The sequence below is a fragment of the Lepidochelys kempii genome, chromosome 7 (genome assembly GCF_965140285.1).
Source record: "Lepidochelys kempii isolate rLepKem1 chromosome 7, rLepKem1.hap1, whole genome shotgun sequence".
Classification (NCBI taxonomy): Eukaryota; Metazoa; Chordata; order Testudines; family Cheloniidae; genus Lepidochelys; species Lepidochelys kempii.
In genome coordinates, this window is record NC_136386.1 from 25,454,521 (window position 1) to 25,479,563 (window position 25,043).

At 41.0% G+C, this 25,043-nt stretch overlaps 1 protein-coding gene across 3 annotated transcripts in view; it reads right to left on the bottom strand.

Moving 5' to 3' along the window:
• The window catches only part of APPL1 (adaptor protein, phosphotyrosine interacting with PH domain and leucine zipper 1), a 53,988-nt gene that overhangs the window by 14,620 nt on the left and 14,325 nt on the right, over positions 1 to 25,043 (bottom strand). For all 3 annotated transcript variants that reach the window (XM_073351491.2, XM_073351493.2, XM_073351492.2), the window contains 9 exons: positions 21,508 to 21,595; positions 20,217 to 20,258; positions 12,149 to 12,207; positions 11,521 to 11,667; positions 9,180 to 9,262; positions 8,890 to 9,048; positions 7,060 to 7,248; positions 4,743 to 4,785; positions 704 to 760 (listed from right to left, as the gene is read on the bottom strand). In XM_073351491.2, the coding sequence (XP_073207592.1) occupies positions 704 to 760; positions 4,743 to 4,785; positions 7,060 to 7,248; positions 8,890 to 9,048; positions 9,180 to 9,262; positions 11,521 to 11,667; positions 12,149 to 12,207; positions 20,217 to 20,258; positions 21,508 to 21,595 (867 nt within the window). The remainder of the gene's footprint in view (positions 1 to 703; positions 761 to 4,742; positions 4,786 to 7,059; positions 7,249 to 8,889; positions 9,049 to 9,179; positions 9,263 to 11,520; positions 11,668 to 12,148; positions 12,208 to 20,216; positions 20,259 to 21,507; positions 21,596 to 25,043) is intronic.

The following is a 25,043-nucleotide window of genomic DNA, read 5'->3' on the forward strand; positions in this document are numbered from 1 at the left end:
TTCTGCACTGCTGCTGATGGCGATGCTGCAGAACAGCTGGAGAACCGCGGCTGCTGGCTGGGAGCCCAGCTCTGAAGGCAGCTCAGAAATAAGGGCAGCAATACTGCGACCCCCCTGAAACAACCTTGTGACCCCTCTGCAACTCCCTTTTGGGTCAGCACCCCCAATTTGAGAAATGCTGGTCTCCCCTGTGAAATCTGGTCTCTTGTGTGCTTTTACCCTATAATATATAGATTTCACAGTCCGGGATGCGTTTTTCATGGCTGTGAATTTGGTAGGGCCCTATTCATAGGATTATTTGACGGTCAGCTTGATTAGAAAGTGAAGTTTTCCACTGCTCACCACAATGTTTTGTGGTAAGCAAAATACAGACACAAGTTCTTGAAAACCAATTTTTAGAATGTTATTTATGTTTTCAGTAATGTTAGTTTTTAACGTGCCCTCTTTTCAGCATTCAGGTGGAAGAAATGTATATTACTTGCTTATAAAAGTTTATAGTGATGCCAATACACGCACTGCTTTACAAAACAAAGTTACATTTCCTGCCATGAAAAATTTCTAGTCTGAGATGTAAGACACATTCAAATTAATTTCATACTATAAAATTAGGTCGAGCAGATCTCTTAAAATGAATACACATCTAAATTTAAATGTATTCCTTTGGGTTAGTTTTGGATATTATAAAACAAATGATCAAAGTTACCTCAGGGTTTTCACTTAGGTATATCTGTTTAGAGATGTTGTTTATTGTACATATCCACTAAAAGAGAAAGAAAAAAAAAGAAACATTAGTAAGTATATTGTAGTTTTAAAAACCTGTTTAAATATTTTAGCTGATTTTTCTTACCACCACGTTCCCGCCGTGAAAGTCACACCGTACAGCAGAATTTACCTCCAGAATATTGCAGCCAGCACCCAATATTTTGTTTTCTATCTCCCTGCCTTACTGAAACTTCTTGCAGCGGCCTCTTGTTTATCAACTTTTCCTTGTTCCATGGAGCCCAAGCTAGAATTCAGCTTGTAGCCAGGAGTTTATAGGCTAGCCAGCTGTTCTACTTGGACAACAGTGCAGCAACAGAGGCCCAAAGAGTTTGGGAGGTGAGCTGCTGAAGCTGGCTACAAGCTCCCCCACATTCTCTGGCACGCATGAGAAAAGGAGGTTATGAGATTGCCTTCTGGACAATGTGATGGGAGCTGAGGCCCAGGGATCAGAGCTGGATCAATTGGGCATCTTAGCGAAAAACCCATCTTCAAAAACAATCACTGTCAAAAATAACTGAATGGTTTTACAAGTGAGTATTTTCAGTTATGTTTCATAGTTGTGCGGGTGGGGGTGGGGGGCTGGGGAAGGGATGATGGGAATGAAGGGTATATCCAGGTGAGAAAACTATCACAGGAATTTAGGGGTCCTTGTAAAAGTGCATGGGACCCTGATTGCACTGTATATTCAGCAACAACACAGAGCAGCATGATTTTGCATATATCCCCCTTTAACTGCCTGCTCATACTTGCATTGTAGAAATCTAAAAGCTTACAAATGTTAAGTTTTTATTCTTGATGCAAGAAAGTCTATATTAAAAATGAAAGCAAGGTAATAAATATTTTTATTTAGCAAATATTTAAAGGTGTTTAACAGATTTGCTCCACAGAGTTTCTGGAAAACCCTAAATAGATTCAAGAGTTTAGTGAAATGTGTCTGGTCAATAGGCTTTATCTGAGCAGTTTGCTAACAGATCCTTTTCAGTCTTCAGCTCTAGAGGGAGAACGATGCCCAAATGAAGTCTAAATTGTATCATGGAGTACCTCCTTTGTTAGCTCATAACAATTACATTTTAAGAATGTAGTAAACCACTACTAAACTATTTCTATTTTCACATTTTAAAAGCTCCCCTCTACATTGAAATGTTTAGGGAAAAGATTATGTGAACTTCTACTCTTTGTCTTCATTCTCTCTGCGTTTATACTTGACAACACCCGAAGATGTTGGCACTGAGTATAAACACTGACCAATTTTCCAGCTGATATCCACTTGCATAGGCAACTACAGTGCATGCTAGATTTACCCTCCATTTTGAAAGAAGAGTTGTTTGAAAGTGTCACAGGGTGTCTGGTCCCTTCAAGAGGGAATGGGACCAGTCCTCTGAGACTCATTAGCTGCCTCCGAGTAGAGCAGTAGTTCTCAAACTTTTGTACTGGTGACCCCTTTCACTTAGGAAGCCTCTGAGTATGACCCCCTTATAAATTAAAAACACTTTTAAATATATTTAACACCATTATAAATGCTGGAGGCAAAGTGGGGTTTGGGGTGGAGACTGACAGCTTGCGAACCCCCATGTAATACCCTCATGTCATGGCTGAATCCCCACTCTGTCACTCCGAGTGCAGAAGGTGGGGGCCTGCAAGCATTCTAAATATTAACACTGGCCACTCCAGGCTTGTATTAAACTCCCAAGGTTACAGCTTTTCTCTGACCTTGGCTTGGTAAACGCTGCCACCACCCAAATGCAAAAAGGAAAAACCCTTGGACCCAGGAAGGAGCACTTGGGAATTCCTCCTGTGGGGTACCCTCAAACCCTTTCACTTCACCCCACCCCACCCCACTCCCTAGGGAAGAGCTGAGAAAGAAAAAGGAAATTAGCTGTTACCACCAGCAAATCAAACAGCATATGCACAAACCTGTGAGGACACCAAAAATCCAATCCTGTTCTTAAAAAAGGTAAATTTTATTAAAAACAAAAAGGAAGAAACTACATCTGGAACTTAGGCTTTTGCTAGATTTTAAAAGAGCAATTCCAAAAATTAAGCACCCAAAATAGCTTTCTTGGAGGGTTAGCTTAAAGGTTACAAGCAAACAAAAGCATCTGGGGTTAGCACAGATCCAAAAGCCAAAATAAAGAAATAAACCAAATCGCCTCTTCCTAAACATTCCTAATTTACTTACATATTTGGGTTGTAGTTCTAAGTATGATCTGATGGTTTTCATATCTGGTTCAAACTTTACACAGAATTCCTGCTTATAGCATTGCTGTTCCATGTCTCCGGAGAACAACAGACAAAGGGAAAGTTTTTTTCACATTTTAAAAAGTTCTAGCCTTTCCATTGGCTCTTTTGGACAGGTGCCCACTTCCTTTTCTTTACCTGGGGGCTTTTAACCCTTTACAGGTAAAGCAAGCAGAGAACAGCTGATTTTACAGCTAGCTGCCTGTTCAAAGGGAGCTCCCCACCCCGCAAGTCATTTATCACACCTTGCAACCCCCTGAGGGGTCCCAACCCCCAGTTTGAGAACCCCTGGAGTAGAGGCTATTTAGCTCACCTCATTCCACTTGAGGGCAAATCAATTATCTATCAGTCATAATTGGGGAGTGACTCAGAGCTTCTCACAAAGGAGTTCAGAGTAGTGGGAGGAAGATGCAGGGAGGAAAGACACATTCTCTGCAGGCCCTCTCTAGGCTAGAGCGAGGGAGCTAACTAGAGTAAGAAAGTTCAGGCAGGGGCAACCAGTGAGGTCTGCCAAATTCCCCAGATGAAGAAAAAGACAGGAGCAAGCTGTTGGAAGTTTCCTGGGGAGGGCTGAAAGTCCCCTGATAAGGAAGGAAAGAAGTGCTGCTGAAAGCCTGAGAAAAGAAAGGCTCGGGAATTACCTCAGTGTAGATTCTGACAGAGCTGGGAGGGGTTGGTGGAGGTTCAGGGACACTGGGGAAAGCCCTGATTGGACTTAAAGAGAGAAGCCCAGGAGGGATGGACACGAAGTATATGGCATGACTGTTTAATCCCAGGATGGGGACATTGGCAAAATCTGGTTGTCTTCCACCTATAGTGTGAGCTGCACTAGATGTGAGAAGAGTCTGGGCAGAGAGCAGATGAGAAGAGTCAGCTAAGAACCTTTACATTGTGACCTTCGACTATAACTGGGTCGGTCTGACGCTTGTATGTAAATAAATCACTCTCAACAAGAGTGGTTTTTCATTGAAAGAGTGATCAGTGGCACCAGGATAGGTGCATTCTTGCTGCAAGGTGGATCTAGGGACCTCAACCCTTACACAAGAATGAGTGTGGAATGCAACCAGAAAGCAAACAAACATTTAGTTTTTGTTTGAAACGTATTTGTTTCTTTGATCACCCAGCAGTGGGCAGTGAGACATGCAGTCTTCCTAACAGATAGTGAAAGCATTAAATGCCTTTCTATACTCAGCCTCTGAGCTTCTTGCCAAGGATGGATGATCCTGTGCTTGCTTCTTAACTCGGTTCTAAAGCTACCATCAAAAATAACTATAGCAATGCCACTAAGACAGCATGATTTTTACAACATTAATTCTATGATCTTTTGACTGAATGCTTTTTAAACAAAGTTTGGGTGTGGTTTTCCTCTTGTTTTGCAACATGGCACTCAGGATATTTTATTTTGGGCTTTCTTTTGCTTTCTGTAGCTGGCTGACTCAAGTATACACCCCCGCTACTGCCCCCAAAAAGGTGTGCAGTGTTTGTTTCCACAGTCATTGCCAATGACTATGCTGGCTATTTTTCCTCCAAGTTAAACCTATAGGTCTCCACTGACAGTCACTTTTGCTGGCACAGATTTTTTTTTCCAGGGTAGAAATAAAGGGACACCTTCTTGACATGTCAGTATGGGTAGAAGAAATCTTCAGGTCACTATTCACTTTGATAACCTAAGGAATATTTCTTACGTGTAATGAATTATCAGAAAAAGCATCTGAACCACCACACACTTGCTGTAAGCTTACCTCTTCATAATCTTTTTTACTGTCTGCCTGTAAGATTGAAGATCTGAAAGAAGAGAGAATAAAAAAAATTCTCAGGCTCAATTATTTGAAAGTGAAAGATCCTTTCAGTAACTTTTTGTCTTGAGGTAAATTTTCCCCTTGATATATTAATGTAACTTGTACTAACAACACTGGGAGCTATGCATGCATACTAAATGGAAGCTAGATTTAACTGAAGATGCAATCTTATTTCTATGCAAAAATCAGGCAAAGGTGCTAGCTGTGCGCACACAGCAACTGAACAGTCAGGTAGTCTGAAACAGGCTAGACAGTTTCACATCCATGGGTATGTTTACACAGAAACTAGATACAGTGACTGGCCTGTATCAGCTGACTCGGGGCTGTTTCATTGCTGTGTAGAGGGTCAGGCTGGATCCTGGGTGCTAGGACCCTGTGAGGTGAGGGTCCCAGAGCTTGGGTTCCAGGTGGAATCCAAAAGTCTATACAGCAATGAAACAGCCCCACTGCCTATGCCCCACAAGCACTAGTCAGCTCACTATCTCATACCCAAAACAATGACAGGGCTTTGCAAGTGTCCAAACAGAAGAAAAAAGTGTTAATGTAGATGGCGCCAACCTTTTTTCTCCAGGATCTAGATCTTATTGCACAAAGTAAAGAACTGAATATTGAATCTTCCTTTCTAGAAGAAAACATAAGAAGCTGTGCTGCACCCTGCTAAATTTGGAGCTTCTCATGAAAAAGCAATACTTATTTTGGTATGATAACCTCAGTTTTAAAATTGCTGGGAAGGGTAAGAATCAAAGATACCCAAGCTATGGATGATTTTGTTGATAGAGATACAAAAACATTGTTTTAAAAAACTTTTTATGAAGGATTTTGAAAAGCGCTTCATATTTTCTATGTATATAAAGTCATTATTCAGATCACTTTCACATCCATGCGTATAAGACTAACAGTTTTTTAGAAAATATCAACAGAAAAACATCAAGGCAAGTTATTATGCACGTTTGTTAAAAAAATTAGGCTATTATAAATATGTATAATAATTTTGTAAGTGGTCTCATAGGCGATCAGAGTGTGCTATAGCACAATCAAGATCTTTTTGTGTTCAAATGGCAATGGGAATTCAGCCCTAACAACATGCTATAAACACCGGATGGTTCTAAGGCTGAATGTTAGGTTGCAATGGTAGGGAATGCAAGAGTACTTATACTTGATTATCTCAAAACACCAATTTATAGCAGAATATTTACATTTCTAATACAATACACCATCTACCTGTATAATGGATTTTTGTTATAAGTTATGGTTAAATAGCTCAAGAGAGTTATGTGATCTTTAGAATGAAATTGCATTACAAACAGCTAAGGCTGTGTTCAAATCTTATTTAAAAGTATCTTCAAGCTTGGGTACATACTTAGTTCACAGATATCATACATAAATCAACAGCTCATTTTCTACGAGTCCAGGACTGCATTTCATGCCTGAAAGTCTAGTCTATGGACATCAGAAGTAAGAGGTTACACTTAAAGCTGTATGGAAGGATTCTGGGGTTTGTAGTGAATGTTAAATGTTTGAACGGGACTATCGCTCAGCAAAAATTGCAAGAATTACACTGAATTTTATCTGTTTGACATCTCAGTTATTTAGAGCTGGACAAACCTAAGTAATAATAATAAATGTATTTACTATGGTATACTGTATTTATACTAATAAACATCTTGTTAATAAAGTAAATTTGAGGGTTAAATCCCAGAAGCATTGCTCCAACAACAAATGGAAAGCTATCCCACATGCTAGCACTCTGAGTCTCACTTAATACAAAAAGAAAAGGAGTACTTGTGGCACCTTAGAGACTAACCAATTTATTAGAGCATAATAATAATAAATTGGTTAGTCTCTAAGGTGCCACAAGTACTCCTTTTCTTTTTGCGAATACAGACTAACACGGCTGTTACTCTGAAACCTGTCACTTAATACATATTCAGATTTCAGTGCAAATGTTTTGGAATTGTCCAAATAAAAAGTGACGTTCACACAGTTTAAATGAATATAGATTACAGCTTGTTCAACATGCAATATAACCATTTATGGTTATGGAACTGTTGTGGGCTTTGATTATTCCAACCTGTTATCAGCAGCTCCATGTGGCTGTTTAGGATATGGTGAAGGAAAAAAAGGCAGAGTTTTAAACAACAAAACAAAAACCCCTGTTCAAATTTTCACCAGCCAAAATTGAAATTTGTCTTTTTTTTCCAGTTAGTTAATGAATATAGCGTCATTTACTGATAACACTATCATAAGAATGAATACTAACTTTTTGCCATCAAAAGATGTTATCTGAAAGCAGTATCTTCTGTCCTCACAGTCCACAGCCATCACAGAACAGTTGTCTATGTCCATGACAAGTCCTCCAGCTACGTCACCTCTTGCCTGACTCATTAGGTTTCCACCCTGAGTAAAGTAAAACTGTCTGTCCCAACTGGAAGACACCAGCCCAGTCTTACTAAAACAAGAAGGGAGACACTGGTTTAGTGGATTGCATATTTAAGTCAGACCTCTAAATTAGAAAAATAGAAAAGAAAATCAGAAAAACAAGACCTCCAAGTCTTTTTAAGAAAAGAAAACCCAATAGATTTTTACTAAGTCCTAGATTAATTTACACAACATAGTTGGTTTCTTCACCATTTGTACCCTTTTACTTTAAGCTAAACTGGTTTAAATATCCTAGTTATATGATGAACCATGTAAAAGTAATATGCTAGCCAACTGTTACAGCTATAAGAAACGTAATTAGAAGTAAAGGTTAAACCAATTGTGTTTTAACCAGTGGTGTTTAGAGCGTTGCTTTATGGGTCACAAAAATCAAAGGGTCTTCTTTTTTCCTTTCCCCTTTGGTGGTAGGATCAAGAGTTCTTTAACAAAAACAATGCATTTTGTTTTAATCCACTGAGAAGACTTAATTTAGATGTCAAGTATTAATATCAACATAGCCAACTAAAGATCCATCACTTTCCACCCCAAGTATTTATTTGATTCACAGGAAGAGACTGCAGGAGCTATGGACCACAGCATACAGCCTCTGCAGATCTATATAAGAGAAATTTCATGATAAATAAATTGGGGTATTGCACTGAGAATACCCAACACTAGAACTTCATCTTTGTTTTTGTACAGATCTTCTCACTTCAACATTAGCTACAAAAGTTGAACTATTTAAATAATTCATAGTTCAAGGTCAGGAAAGTACTTTTCCTCTAGGTTCTTGTTGTAACATTAGACTGATTTTTATGAAGTTCTCCATGTATGCAGAACATGGTATAAACTGGGAACACACGCACTGAACTTTATAGCTTTCATTCGTTTTTAAACCAACTGTAAAACCAATAGGTTGCCTTTACATATGTGGAATAATGTCTCCCTCTAGTGGGCCAAAGAGCACTCCTTTAAATTACCATGCATGTTCACAAAAGTCTGTTTAGTATAATGCATAACGTGTTTTCCTTATATTTCAGAAGTACAAACTCTTATTCTACTGTAACCCAAACTTTTTATCCTAAAGTTGTATTTTACATAGAAAATGAGCAACATAATATAGTATTAATCCTTCAAATACTGGCTTTTTCAGAGATTACAACCCAATTAATAATGAATAAATACATATATCTCCATATTTCTTTTGTAGGCACAAATATCCAGGGGATTAAGTTTTATTAACAAAAGAGCATAATTTCTCTAACCACTAGGTGGAAATCAGAAGGTCTGTCTCTGTTCCTGACTGCTAGGTTCTTGTGACTATGAGGAAGTCACCTGATCTCTCTGTTTCAGTGTCTCTGTCTTATGGCATGAACAACACTTACTTTTCCTTTAAGATCACTGAATGAATAATGCAAAGTATTAATAGGTGGGCCAATTACTAAAATCCAAAAATTAATGCTAAATAATCCACAACTCAATCTATCGTGAGGAGAATATAAAGAAAGGAAGCATATCAAGCTTCACTGTGGCTAGTTCAATTTGACCAATTAAATGTTTAGGTACAGTCCAATATAGCTGTTTTTATAAACATCACTTCCTTATCCAACGTGCCTTTTTTTAAAATGAGTAAAATTCTTCTGACTTTTTAAAATAATAGTAGGTAGCTTACTTCCTTGCATTCAGATAGCCAGCTTTCCGTGTTAGATTTCTATGGACAGGAAATTTTGTTGTGTCAGGATCAGGTAAATATAATGGATCACTAGCTACTTCCAAGTCCTCTATGGTCTGCTGCATGGTTTCTACCTCAGAATCCATTTCCCTGCGAACACTAAAATAGCATAAAATACAATGTGTTATTAACAGAGATGATGTAGCAGTAGGCAGACTCAAAAAAGAAAATTAGTGAAGGCAAAATTAGGCATTAAGGATACAATTAAACAAATAAGAACAAGAACTTACTTCTGTACACTTGTGCCAATATTGGTTAAAAATTCTTCCAGTTGCTCAGTAAGATTTTCTGAACCCATTTTAAAGAAACTTATCTTAAAAGAGAGAGAAAAACCTTTCACTTAACAAACCAAACAAAACCCATCTATTTCTGTTCTTTTAAAACCCTAGTAATAGATCCAATAGTAGGAACTCTAAAATCATTGTGATTGTTGATCTATCCGTCCCGCTAAATCTAAAGATTTTGGAACATATCCTTCACGCCTCACAACACCGCTCAGATAAGATGTAAACAGAATGCAGCTGTATTGTTCGGCTTTACAGCAGAAGATATTCAAATTTAGTTCCTACTTCTATGCTGGAGCTGTAGACGAGAAGCAGTAGTACTCATACTGAAGAAGAACATGGAAACATTTCAATCACAATATGGGGGTAAAATAATCCTTTTATGAAGGGAAAGAAGAGGAGGCTAAGTTCTCTGGTAATGACATGTTCTCACAAGGTCTCTATATTAGCTTGTTTTTTACTACAAAATTTTGATCTGTTTGAGCAAAAATAATTTTCATTGCGACTTCACTTTAAAAGACACTTAAACAATTCTTATGGGTAGTTCTGCATAAAAACAAAGTAGGAGATTGGTGTATTCCTGGCTCCAGTGACATCTATGGGAGATTTGCTATTGATTTCAATGAGGTCAGAGTTTCACCAAATATACTCACATAGCAAAGAAAATGAATGATGACTCAAGTTCTGTAGCCTGATCCATTGGTAATCAATATAATTAATACATAATCTAAGAATTCCAGTTATCACTTCGAGGGTTGACAGGTTCTTGCCCCAAGATCAGGCCCAGTATTATTAAAATTACTATATAGTTGGGAACCCCGAAGTGCACAATTGCAACACTCACACTATAGGAACGCCTCTATATTTCCAAGTAGTTTATTAATACATTTAGCAAAAAAAATCACAAACACTAACTCAGTGAGGTAGACAGAGACACTACAGAAGTACATCTGCATGTCCATATACTCAGATCACCCCTTGCAGGAAAATCTGAAATGTTAGTCATTATCTTCCTCATCACCATCACTTTCCTCCTCATTACCAGTGGCCATCATTCTGGCCCCTTTCAAGGGCTATATCTCTCTCTTAGCCCCACAGGCTGGGATGCAACTTCTGTGTTATGCTGAGGCCACTAAATCAAATGCATTATTCAATAGGGGTTTTTGCCATTTTCCTTTTTTGTATTTCCTCATCCTACTAATGTTGAGGTGTCCTTCTTCTATAGGTGTAACTACCATTTATGGTTACTACTTCCATGTTTCTTGTGGTAGCACTTACTGGAACATTCTACCTCCTACTAGTGAGCAAGCTCTTCTTTGTTCCTAAAATCAAAAAAGGTAATCGTTGATCTATGCCAAGAGTTACGGCCTACTTAACCACACTTGTGCTAGCTTAGGCTTCACTAATGTCTTACAGGATACAGTAGGTTTCTTGTGCTACAGCTGAATATAATGAAAACAGCTAAGTATAATGAAGGCAAGGCAGTGACTATAGTAAAGGCAAGCCTGTGGGCTACAGTTTCTTTTTAAAACTTAGTGACAGAGGCAGAAAGTGATTTGTCATATTCTCTCTGAACATATATGTAAAAAGAAATTTGAATTGTTAACAATTATCTTATTAAGTTAGCTACTAAACTGAGCCAGAATGATTGTGAACACCATTCCAGTGCCTCCAGCATTCCAGCAGTGATGAGACTGCAATGATTGACTCTAGGGCTAGGTCTACATTGTGCCACAGTGAGAACTATGGGGGCATCAGTTGCAGAGTGCACCAAACTGTTGCAATCCTAACTGCCTCACATGGACGCTGCTGGCTTGAACAAAAAGGTACGTAGTTTGCATGAACATAGTCCTCTTTCAAACAGGACTACGTTAACACAAATTCAGTACCTTTCAGTTCACACCAGCAGTGTTAACATGGGATAGTTAGATCACAAGACTTCAGTGAGATCTACACCCCCGCATAGTCTTCACTGCAGTGCAGTGTAGACAAGCCCTAAGTCTTCTTCAGAACAGCTGCCAAAGGAGAGTAAAAGTACAAGCTTCCCCATATCATTCCCTCAGAATGTGCTTCAATACTGAACTGCAGAACCCCTTCTTCTGGAGGTGAGAAGACCATACCATTGCTATAGTCATTCAATTCTTAGCTTCTCTGCATACTTGTCAGTGCCAAAGATTTACTCAACAGTCACCAACAATGCCGTGAGAAAGTTCCTACCAGCAACGCTGTGAAAGGTACTCTCCAACCTTATTTTAAAGCTACAACTTTCAGTGTTTGACATATTCACCTGAGCTTGCATATATCCTAGCAAGGGTTCCAGCATGGCTATTTTCTTCTTGTACTGAAGAGTATTTAATGCACAGAAATAATGCATCATGGTCTGATGCTGTTTCTTCTTGGAAGTATACACATCTTCTGTAACTTCATACTTGACCTAAAGAGAAAAAAAAAGTCACAAAGTTTGTGACTTGTTTTGCATATCCTTTCTGTACAGGTTTATTTACAACCAGCACTGAAACATTACTATTAAAAAAAAATCCACTGTATATCAGAAATAGCACTTTTTGCCCCATGACTCCTTTTCCAAAGATTATGGAGGAGGAATCCATGGTAACCAAACCCTGCATTTTGTTTTTCCAGCACTGAGTTCTCTCTTTAACCAAATGTACCTGAATATAATATTGCATCCTTAGACTCACAGCATTTTAAAAATATTACATGCCACTCTTACAATGCAAAAGCAGCTTTTGTCTGCTGTACAAAGTTGTCTCGACTATTAGAACCTGAACTATCAGACTTTAAGTAAAGTCTACTCTGTATGCTATATTATTTGCTATCATTGGAGATTATGTCTATTCTATAATATTTTGGTTTACCTCCTCTAAAGAGGCTGCTTAAAAGTACGTCTCACAAACCTTTTCATTCTCTCTTCTTTTTGACAGCCGACTGTATCTGTTAATAGCAGTATCATGATCTAAATAATAAAATATTTAATATCTTATAGTCATTTAATAAATTAAGCAAATATATAAACATAGAAAAGATACAGTAATGGACAATATTTAAATTCAATGAAACAAAATAAAACCACTTAGATTTTTAATGGTTTCTTTCACTGACACTTGGAACACAAAGCTCTCCAAAATTAAAACCTCTAACTTTTAAAAAATGAAATCTCATGAATAAGAGGAGGTTACTCACCCTGTGCAGTAACTGACGTTCTTCGAGATGCGTGATCATGTGGGTGCTCCACTCCAGGTGTTGGTGCATCCCTGCGCCTTTGCTTGGGAGATTTTTACAGCCATATTCGTACCAGTCACACACGCGCAGAGCCTACCCCCCCCGCCCTGAGTGTACCTTAATAGTGTGCGTGCGCGACCGGTCTCCTCAGTTCCTTATCTACAACGGAGGCTACCCCAACTCCAAAGTAGAGGGGAGGAGGGTGGGTAGTGGAACACCCACAGGGACACTCATCTCTAAAAACGTCAGTTACTGCACAGGGTGAGTAACCTCCTCTTCGAGAGAGAGATGTCCCTCTGGGTGTTCCACTCCAGGTGACTTAAAACCAGTGTCTCTCAAGGACGTAGGGACTTTGGATTTGGTAGGAATGCAGTAGATAATACAGCTTTGCCTAATCGTGTATCAGAGAGAGGGCATAATGCTTGAGTAAGGGCATAATGCTTAACAAATGTGTGTTCAGAAGTCTAAATGGCTGCTTTACAGATGTCAGCCAGAGGAACTTTGCGTAGAAAAGCCACGGAGGTAGCCACAGATCTACTGGAGGGAGTTCTGATGCTGGCTGGAGGCGTAACTTTCTTTATTTGATAGCACAGTCGGATACAGTCAGAAATCCAGTTTGAAAGTCTCTGGATAGAAATAGGTGTCTCTTTGGGGCACTCTGCAATGGAGACAAAGAGTCTAGAAGAGTTTTTAAAGGGCTTGGTTCTATCCAAATATAAGGACAAAGCCCTGTGTACATCTAATGTATGCATTGTGGATTCAAGAGTTTGCATGTGGTTTAGGAAAGAAGGTTGGTAGGTGTATCGGCTCATTGATGTGGAATGACGAATGCATCTTTGGAAGAAATTTAGGGTGTAGTCGGAGGGTAACCTGGTCCTTAAAAAATAGTGTTTACGGTGGGTCCGCCATGAGAGCTGCTATTTCTCCTGCACGTCTGGCGGAGGCGATTGCCACTAAGAATCCTGTTTGCATAGAGTGGTGTAAGAGGGAGCAAGTGGCTAGGGGCTCAAATGGTTGTTTAGTTAAGCAGGATAATACTAAGTGAATGTCCCATGGAAGGGTAGGAGATTTAATGTCCGGGTATAGGGATTGGAGCCCTTTGAGAAAACGCTTGGTGATTGGATGAGCAAAAACAAAGGTATCTTCGATCTTGTCATGAAAAGTTGTAATAGCAGCTAAATGGACCTTGATGGAGCTGAAAGAAAGGCCAGATTGCTCAAGGTCTAATAGGTAGTCAAGTATGGACAGAAGAGGTGCAGAAGTAGGAGGAAGTTGTTTAGCTGAGCACCACTGTGTGAATCGCTTCCACTTTCGGAGATAGGTGATGCGAGTAGATTGTGTTCTGCTATGTAGGAGCACTCTTTGAACCTGCTCAGAGCATGCTAGTTCATTTTGGGAGAACCATGTAGGAACCAAGCTTTGAGGCGAAGCATGGACAGGTTGGGGGGCAAAGAAATTGGCCGTGTTGCTGCGATAGGAGGTTCGAAGTGAGGGGCAATGAAATCGGTGGGCGAATTAACATTATGGTGAGGAACGGAAACCATGGTTGTCTGGGCCGTGACGGGGCAATCAGAATTACCGTGGCACGATCTGTTGGTAACTTTGTCAGAACTCTGTGGAGAACCAGTCTTGGGGGAAAAGCACACATTAAGTGTTGGGCCCCATGAGATCAGGAATGCATCTTCTAGGGAACGTTTACCCAATCCCGCTCTGGAGCAAAATTTGGGACATTTCTTGTTCTTCGCAGTCGTGAAGAGGTCCAGGGTTGGATAGCCCCAAACGCTAAATATATTGCGTATGATCCTGTTGTTTATCTCCTATTTGTGATCCCAGGGAAAACGTCTGCTTAGTTCGTCTGCAGCGGTATTCAGGGCCCTGGGAAGATAGGCAGCTGATATCCCAATGTTGTTCGTGAGGCACCAATTCCAGAGCTTCATGGCTCCTGTACAAACTGAGTGAGATCGAGCCCCTTCCTGCCTGTTGACATAGAACATGCAAGCGATGTTGTCTGTCATTATCCGAACATGTTCGTTCTGAATAAATAGGAGGAAGTGACGGCAGGCATTGCGTATGGCTCGCAGTTCTAGGACGTTTATGTGTATGGAGACTTCGGTGGAAGACCACAGCCCCTGGGCTGCGTGGTGGGAAATGTGCACTCCCCATCCCTTGAGAGATGCATCGGTAGTCATTATGAGTGATGGGGAGTCCTGGAGAAAAGGGACTCCTGAGCAGAGGTTAAAGGGAACTGTCCACCATCGGAGGGAGTCTTTGACTCTGAAGGGTATGGATAGAGGCTTGTTTAGAGCGTGTACTTTCGGTCTGTAAACCGTGGCCAACCAAGCTTGGAAGCACCTCATGTATAGGCGTGCATTTTTTACCACGAAAGTACACAAGGCCATGTGGCCTAATAGTTGCAGGCAGTCTTGTGCAGTGACCTGGGGACTGTTGCGAAGTTCTGTAACCACGAGTTTTATGGTGTTGAAACGACTCAGTGGGAGAGACGCTTTTCCCGTTTGGGAATCCATGTGCACTCCTATTAATTCCATTTGTTAGGTAGGAAATAAGGTGGATTTGTTTTTGTTTATTTGCAGGCCAAGGGAAAGGAAGCAAGCGACAGTAAGCTGCATGGATCAAAGAGCTTCGTCGAACACTGAGGCTTTGAGGAGACAACCGTTGAGGTAAGGAAATATTATAACCTCGTTTCCTGAGGGGGGCCATAACCCTGGTTAGGAGTTTGGAGAAAACTGGGGTGGGGGGCAGTATATAGGACGAAGGGCAACACTCTGTATTGAAAATGTGTAGAACTGAGGGTAAAATCAAGAAAACATCTATGGGCTGGGTGAATAGTCACATGAAAATAAGCGTCCTGTAGGTCGAGGGCTAAAAACCATCGCCTTGCTCCAGGGCTGGGATTGTGGTGTTGAGGGTAACCATTCTGAACTTTTGCTTTTTGATAAATTAGTTTAGCTGCCTGAGGTTGAGGATCGGTAGCCATCTCCCCCCCCCCCCTTTTTTTTTTCTTTTTTCTACTGTTAAGAAGAAATGGGAGTAGAAACATTTCCCTCTGTGTTGTTCAGGCACGATTTCCACTGCCCCCAATTGAAGGAGATGTTGTAATTCTTGGAGGAGCAGTTGCTTGTGAGAGGGGTCCCTGAAGAGGGACGGGGAGGGTGGGTGGATGGGAGGTGGGGAGAGGAAAGGGATAGAACAGCCAACTGTGACAACCTCTAAAGCCCACTTGTCGGTGGTAATATTGCTCCATTGATCGGAGAATGGGTGTAGGCGGTGACCAAAAATAGGGGCAGGCGGTGTAAGCACTGAAGTGGGAATATTGTTTTCTATACCCTCGACCAAGGCTTCAAATTTGCTTATTGGTTGGAGGGGGTTGAGATGCTGTCGAGAAGTTGGGACGGTTGCGTTGGTACCTGGATCTCTGGCGCTGCTGTTGCTTGTGAGATCTATGGAATTGCTGGGTGTATGTGGGGTAGTGTGGTCGCTGGTAAGGCTGGTATCTATTCTGGTCATAGGTGTCAAATATAAAGGGAAGGGTAACAAACCTTCCTGTATACAGTACTATAAAATCTCTCCTGGCCGAGGCACAAAATCCTTTTACCTGTAAAGGATTAAGAAGCTCAGGTAACCTGGCTGGCACTTGACCAAAAGGACCAATAAGGGGGCAAGATACTTTCAAATCGGGGGGGGGGGTTGGGGAGAAGGTTTTGGTCTGTCTGTTCTGTGAGCTTGCCAGACACAGATCAAGGAAGCAAGCAATCCAACTCCATTAGAATTAGTAAGTACTAGCAAGGGAATGCATTAGATTATTTTTGTTTTGGCTTGTGATTTTCTCTGTGCTGAGAGGAAGGTGTATTCCTGGTTTTCTTTCTGTAACTTTAAAGTTTGGCCCAGAGGAAAATTCTCTGTTTTGAATCTGATTGCCCTGTAAGATTATCTTCCATTCTAATTTTACAGAGGTGCTTCTTTTACCTTTTTTTTTTATTATTATAAAGTTCTGTTTTAGAATCTGATTGGGTTTTTTTTTTTAGTGTCCTAAAAAAAACAAAAAAACCCAAGGTTGGTCTGTGCTCATCTTGTTTATTCTCAAGCCTCCCCAGGAAAGGGGGTATGGGGACTTGGGAGACATTGGGGGGAGTAGGAACTCCAAGTTGTCCTTTCCCTGAGTGTGTCTAAATCACTTGGTGGTGGCAGTTACCTAATCCAAGGTACAAGGGAGAATTTGTGCCTTGGGGAGTTTTTAACCTAAGCTGGTAGAAATAAGCTTAGGGGGTCTTTCGTGCAGGGCCAGACATCTGTACCCTAGAGTTCAGAGGGGGAAGGGAACCCTGACATAGGGGTTTGAATTCCTAGAGAGCGGAGAGTTGCCCTGGAGTCCTTCACGGAGTGGAGTACGTCATTTGTGATGGAGGCGAATAGTTTGTCACCGTCGAAGGGGAGATCCTCAATGGTACTCTGGACCTCCCTGGGAAAGGAAGAGTAGGAGAGCCACGACCCTCAGTGCAACATGACTGCTGCGGCAGTGGACCGTGTTGCAGTATTGGCCACATCAAGGGCAGCTTGAAGAGTAGTGCGGGAGATGATTTGTCCCTCGGAAACTATGGCTGTAAATTGTTGTTTCTTTTCTTCTGGAATGTGATCAATAAAGTCCATGAATTTATTGTAATTTTTGTGATCGTACTTTGCTAGACCAGCTGTATAATTAGCAATGCAAAACTGCAACGTGGAAGAAGCGTATACCTTACGTCCAAGCAGATCTAATCGCTTACTGTCCTTGTCGGAAAGGGATGGAGCGGGAAGGAATAAAGTACTTTCGGTCTACTCTCTTACACGTAGGTAGGCTTGCAACCGGGGTTTGCCAAATGGCTGTGGCAGATTCTAAAAGGGCAGCATTGATAGGTAATGCAATTCTAGAAGAAGACGAGGGCGGCAGGATGTCAGTTAGCTCATGCTGCTGTTCAGGAACTTCCTCCAGGTTAATTCGTAGCTCATTGGCAACTTTTTTAAACAGGTCTTGAAATTTTGAGAAGTTGTCCGAAGACGTCAGAGAAGGAGGGAGGAAGCAATGCTTCATCAGGCAGAACAACTGGTCTCACACCTGGCTGCACTGGTATAATGAGCGTGGTCCTGAGTATAAGGAGCCCAATATTGCCACTGTGGTGGGAAGGGCATGGGTGGTGCCATCCAGGGGTTCACACACCATGGGGCATGACCCTCGGAGTAGGACGAGGCAGCTTTTCTATGACCTCTCTTGAGTGGGGTCTGTGGACAGGAGATCTGATAAGGTGAAAATTCTCCCCACAACCCAGATTCCTCATCACTGGAGGAAAGCTGTGTGGACCTTGCCTGAGGGTCTAGAGAGAAGTAGGTGTTAAGTAGGGGTGACTGCAAGTTAGGTGACACCAGGAGTCCCCTTGTGTGTGTGAACTGCAGTGCCACAGTGCCTCTGTGAGGGGAGGGCTGAGTGAGAGGAATTTGTTGTGAGGTGGGATTCCTCTGTTCTGTCACAGCCAGCTAACTCAAAGGCTGACGGTGCCGGGAGAGCGAGAGGAGCCTGTGGCCGGTCAGGCAGGCTCGTATACATCGGCACTGCTTCCATTGTGGTGCTGAACAGTGCCAAGTGAGAGGCCAGCAACTGAAAGCCTGAAGCCTTGGCACCGGAGGTTAGTGTGACCGCCGCAGCTTTTTTTTTTTTTTAGGGTTTTTTTTGGGCTCTTTGAAGTAGGCGGGGCTGCAGTGTACAGCAGAGTCAGAGCCCGGATCTGAGACTGGTCCGAGAGATTTTTGCAGCAGGAGCAGTTTTAGCCGCAGCTCCCTGTCTTTGTGTGCCCTGGATTTCAACTTGCTGCAGTGGGCACATTTTTGGGGGATGTGGGACTCCCCCAAACATTTAATACATTTAGAATGGCCAAATGGCCATCTGAAAGAGGGACGGCATCATTACAGTTAGAGCAGCACTTAAAACCTGGAGAGCCATGCATGTCAGAAGCGGCTGCACTGACAGGAACAAATTTTTTTTTTTTTATATATAAAGAGAAGAGAAGGGAAAGGGTACTTAACTATTACTGGTAAGCTAAACTAAGAGGGAAAACAAGTTGAACAAGGAAGAGAAGAAATTCTCTAATGAGTCTGCTGAGCACCGGACGGGGACGGTAGAGAAAGAACTCAGGAGACCAGTCGTGCACGCGCACTATTAAGGTACACGCAGAGCAGGGAGGCAGGCTCTGTGCTTGCATGACTGGTACGAGTACTACTGTAAAAATCTCTGAGCTAAGGCGCAGGGACGCACCAACACCTGGAGTGGAGCACTCATAAGGACATCTCTTGAAGAAGAATTTTTGTTCTCTTGACTATCGTTCTACTACTCTAGCTACCTAAACTGGAGACAAATTCTAAACAGCTATGCAAGTATCTTCACAAAAATTAGAAACAGGAACTGTCAGGAAAACTTTCCCTAAATACCTATTATTCTTCAAAGTGGTCAAGTGACAGTTTCTGAAATGGAGAAGCACTTTTATTAATAAAATTATTTGCATATTCTATTCTGTAAAAGAAAATAGATTCCATCTAAAGCTTGTCCCCTTTATTAGCATATACGAAAAGGGTTAACATTAAAGAAATTGGTTAGTCTCTAAGATGCCACAAGTACTCCTTTTCTTTTTGCGAATACAGACTAACACGGCTGTTACTCTGAAACCTGACTAAATAGTGCATTCTCCCCTCTCCAACAAACACCAACTACATTTTTAAACCAACATTACCACACCCAACACAGAAAAAATAAATATGAAATAGCAATTTTAGGGAACTAAACTTCCATTAATTAAGCAAATCCCTATTTCATAGAGCACAGAAATTCATAAACCAACTAAGACCTAAACAGCAATACGCTGTCATTCTAATTTTACTATATTTAGTGTTTTGTTTCCATCAGTTAGTAGTAACTGCATTAATTTTCAGTTATGTTTTCATTAAGGTATTGTAAGTAAGTTGTCACAGGCTGACTGGCCCCTTAAAGGGAGTCAGGCCCAGCTTTGCCTGTGACAGAACAGCTACTCTCCCATCTAGGAATCAGATAGCTCTGCTCAATTATTAGACCTAGCTAGGAAGGGGTCATTGAATGACTTCAAAGGGCAAGAGAGCTCAGTTAGAGTAGAAAGCTGTAGAAGGGCAGTTGGCTCTTCTGGTAAGCCCTGGAGAAGGGTAATCCCCAGGTTAATAGGTTGAAGAAGGATTGAGGGTTACAGGAGGGAAGCTGCTCCTGTGCCTGGCCCTGGAAAATAGGATACTCCCAGAGGAAAAAAAAGCTCTGAAAGTCAGTGCTTTGTAGGAGAGCAGAAAAGAAATGAGACCTGGGCCCAGGAGAAGCAGAAGATTCTTTTGTTTATGTAGCATTCAGAACTATTGTCTAAGTTTGTTACTAATACCTTGCCATGTGGTGCTAAGAGAGATTACTATCTGTGAGTTTCCTGGGAAGTGGGTGGTGGAGGGGACTGAGGCAGGGTGAGCAGTATCAGGGCAGGGCTATGGAGGCTCACCTTGCCACCAAACAAACTAATTTTATGACTCCAGTTTTCCGTAAACCTTTGAGACTCGAGACTGGGATTTTCAAAGAAAGCTAGGAAAGTTATGTTCATTGAAAATCCCTTTTAAATCCCCACCCTACCTCCTGATGTTATATTCTGTCGTACAAACATTCACAGGAAAATTAAACTTTTCAGGTGTACTTACCATTGCTGGCAATTTGGAAAACTTCTTTTAAAGTCAATATCTCTGCAAAGAATATTATATTTGAATAAGAGACCAATATCAGAAGAAAATATAACATTATTATAATGTGAATATTTGATAGTGTTCTAGTTTTCTTTTTAAAAGATTGAAGAAAAGTGGCCTCTATCTCTGGGTCCATGAGAACGTCAAGCACTTCCACAGCTAGGTAACTGACGTAAACGGGAAGTGTTTGTAGAATATATAAAGGAGGAGCATGGTCTCATTAGAGTTGCAACCTCAGTTGCAGGTTTTGCACTTTTGTAATGAGCAAATTTTCAGCTGCAAGTATGGCATCAGGAACCATTTTCAATAACCACTACATAGTTAATGGCCACCCTTGAGGACTATGAAAAGTAATTTTAGACTTGACTGGAAAAATACCATTGCTTCCTTGTTCTGAAAAATAACATTGTCTACTTTGTTCCATAATCACTTCTGCAACCTGGCATCGCACCTACAGAAAAGGAAAATAATCTTTTCTGAAATCCACAAAGAGTTATCCGGATTATGACAGAGCCATTGTTTTTCCTTCAGTATAGTGTCCACATTATTAGTATGGAATGTCTTACGTTAGGAATTTTAATTAGTTATTTTTTAAAAACTTCATCGTATTTTACATACTTGAAACCAGTATTCAATAGTCTAGTAAATTTAGTATGCAAATAAAATCTACAATAATTACCCACTTCACATTATTAAAGAAGTGCATCTTATTTTGTTTAATATAAAATAAAGTGCTCACAAACTGTAAGCATTTGCTAAAGCCAACTATTTTACCAGCAGTGTCAGGCAAACCACCTTAGAAATCCAGACCTATTATACTGTTGATCTACTCTGAATAGAGACTGCCAGTCATTACAAGTTTATATGGTGGCATTGGATGTGGACAAACATCCTTGGGAAATAGGCTACAACCTACAAATTATTTATATCTTTTAACTGAAACCTGATTTTTACTGGGATCACCTATGTGAAAGGCTATTGCAAAAATTAGATCTTGAACAGAACCGTTTATTTGCAGAAAGAAATTACCATGTTTGTTGACATGACATAGGGTTAATTCCTTTAAACATGGACAAAGTTTTTTAAAATATCTGTTTAGCAGTTCTAATGTCAATGATTTACATTAAAAATATACAAGTTTGAGACAGCTGGAGTATATTCCAGTGTAAATTAAGTGATGTAGCCTGTAATTAGGTAGAGCAAGAGCTATGGATAAAAACTACTGTATGAACCAGTTTGACTACTCTACCTTTCAGATCCCTTTCTTTAAATTGAGTAATGGGAAACATCATGGCATCAGCTAGTTGAGTTGAAAGTACTGCATGACAAGAACTGAGCTGTAAGGGGAAAAAAACAAAAGAGCAAATAGTCAGCTATAAGTAGTTTTTGGAAAATATTACTAACTGCAGTTCCGCTTGGCTTTAATAGCCTCCATGAACAAAGTTGCTTTGGTATAAATTTCACTTACAGATGACAAGCAAGTCATTAAAATATCTCTCCTGAGCTTCAGCCATGTTTGCAAACTACTTCAAGCTAAAAAGGACATTCAATACAGAGTTTTAATTTTAAATGCATGTTAAAAAGTAACTGAGTCCCCCTCAGCCTTGCAGCTAACAGCATGAAGTACATGTTGCAGTAACGGAAGGATTTTTTTATTCAACTTTTGTAGATCACCTTTAGGAGAACTTAAGTTTACACACTGTAGATAGATATTAAAAAATATAGTCTTTGTATCTATGTGGAGGAATGCCAAAGCACACTGAGATCCTGCAGATTTGTGTTATAATAAAATAGGTCAGTATGGAAAACATTTAATTATGTATGGAAACTGAATAAGCATATCGCTTTTTAGCTGATAATTATACCTTTCTTGAAAACTTGTCCTCTCTTGGTTTTCAACAGAGCTGATTGAAAAAAAAAAATCACAATTTCTGTTCCAGGGGAAATTTAGAAATGTCTAGTTTTTGTTTAGGAATAGAACTAAGCAAACAAACAAAATTGACATTGGAAGCTCCACCCCGAGGCTCCTGGTTCAGCCATGGCTCGCAGGATCTGTGAGCTCCCGGTCAGCAGCGGACTGAGAGGGAGCCAGAAGCTTAGATGCCCTGGCAGCCAGAGCTGTAGCTGACCTGAGGGTTTCGGAAACGGGTGCTTCCATCTCTACAGCAGCAGAAACCCAAGAAACCCTGGGACTAGCTGCATGTCAAGGCTGCCCAGAGCCATGGACTCTGGGGTCTCCAGCCCTAGGGCAGCCTGCCTATTTGGGCAGACCCAGACCCTGGAAGCCCAGATTCCCCAGCGGCCTTTCAGGCAAACTGTGAGGCAGTTAGGCTTGGTTTTATCATAACCTTGCCTGTTGTTCATTGGAGGACTGAACCACACGTTTCTGCAAAACATTTTGGGTCCGATGAATCTGCATTTTCCAACAAAACCATGTGAGATGCTGTATGGAATATAGGTGACCATTTATAATATTATCGATACCAATATTACAAAAGTGCAATGAATCTTACACAAGATATGCCATGTAAGTTAACAGTGGAAAAGTTATGATTTGCTAAATAGGATAAGCTTGTTCATAACTCAAACATACATATAAACGTGTGGTATACTTGATAACTCAAACTTGTGCTGTGTATCTGGGTGATACCCAGACAGATTGGCATCAGCATTATCCAGCCTGCTCTATGGCCTATCAAAGGCAATAAGCTGTACAATGAACCCATTGAGAGAAGCCAGGGACTAAGCCTATGAGTCAGCAGGACCTGAAGGGACATGCCTGTGGACAGAGGACTCCAAGAGCTTTCCCCAATGTTGCCAACTTAGGACTTTTTGTCACCAAATTTAGTGACCTTTTGGTTTCCCTAGTGAGAAAATAAACATCAAAGTGACCAGTGACAAATCTAGTGACTTTCACTGCCAATAACAGTGACATTCAGAGAAAGAAGGTACCAATATCTATAGTCACAAAATCATTCACAAGCAGCTCAATAATGTTAATAGAATCCATTCCATGCTCTTCTTACTACATTCTATTGCATACCAAGTCAATGTAGTTACATCTCAATTGACCACGTCCTCAGAAGGAATCACATTCCACTGTTTCTTGGGCTGAGATCACTATAATCTGCAGGCGAGGAAAAGAAGTTTGTGGCAGCTAATTAAATACTTTGCTAAAGCCAGGTGCATTTTGGAGAGAGCAGCACATTAACCAGGGTTTGTTTTTACCCAGATGTGTTCTTTCTCACCGCTCCACAGTAGGTAGCACACCCTGTGATGCAGGGAAAGATGGCTAATGAAGTGGGCAGGGCGGGGGAAGGCAGTTGAGCCAGCGAGAAGAGCTGGGAAGGTGAGGTGAGATGAGACAGGCCCATGTGCCCCAATGGGGTGGGGGGGCACTGTGCCTCCCTGAATGAAGCCCTTACTACAGGATCAAAGGTAGAGCTGGCTTGATTTCAGTTCCCCTTTACTCCTTGCCCTGGCTTGGCCTCGGGTTAGCTGCCCAGCTGTTTTCAGAAATGAAACCTCGAAGCAGGGGAAAGGGGTCCGACTAGCAGATTTTTGTTTTTAAATCTATTTTCTTGGCTCCCTGTGCCAAGCTCAGGTCAGGTGAATGTCCTCTTCTCTCTGGTTCTGGACTTTCCCTTTCACTAACCTGTCAGCTCAAATCCAGGCTGGCAAGAAAGGGAAGCTCAGCTGAAATTAACCAACCCCAGCCAACCTGGGCTGCAGCGTACAGAGTGCACTTCCCAGTGAGCAGACGGCTACAGTTTCCTTCCTAATGAGCAGAGGCACCCTCCTGATGATGACCATGTATTTTTGTAGTTGCTTCTGCTGTGCAACAGAATATACTACAAAGAGCATGGAATGGATTTTATTAACACTAGTGAGCTGCTTGTGAATGATTTTGTGACTACACTTGCGTGTGTATATATATATGAAATTCTCTGTTGAATTCTCTGGAAATTTTGTTCAGTGACATTTTTAACTCCTTTTGAGTGCTTAAACAGCTACAGCTAGTGACTTTTCAGGGTTTGTCTGGTGACTTCCTGTTATGTGGAGTTGGCAACACTGGTTTTCCATGCCTATGTGCTGTGAGCTTGTGTTTGGGGCAAAGGATGTACAAGCCACATGGCAAAGGAGATAAAAAGGCAACTGCAACATCTCCATTTTATCTTTAACCCTGCTTCTCACCTCTGGAGTAACTTCTCTACAAACTGAAGCTTTGAACAAAGGACTGATAAACCCATCCAAGTTTTGGATGTGTTGCAGAAGGATTTTACAAGCAAGCAAATTCACCAATGCTGCTAAGGACCTGATATATGGACTCTGAAGTCATATGTGTGTATCTGATTGCTTTGATCATTTAACAACTCTCTTCTCATTCTTTTCTTTTCTAATAAACCATTTTTAGATGCTAAAGGATTGGCTGGCAGCATGGTATTTTGGGTAAGATCCAAACTAGTACTGATCTGGTAGTGCGGCTGGCCCTTTGGGGATCAGAAGAACATTTTGTAGAGTAAACAGAGATTTAAGTAACTTCTCACTTTACTGGATCTATTTGCTGATTCAGAGCGAGAGAGTGGAATGCAATAAAGGGGGTTATGTGATTTCTTTTCTTTCAGCTTCTTGATAAACGAGTGCGGTGGATCAAGAGCAGAGTTTGTGACTGGTTGATGAATCTAACTACAGTGTTAACGACCAGTTTTGGGGAAATCATCTCTCTTTTTTGCAGCCTTCCCTGTCGTTGGCATTTCCAGTGTGGGATGCCCTAGGCACCTTGGG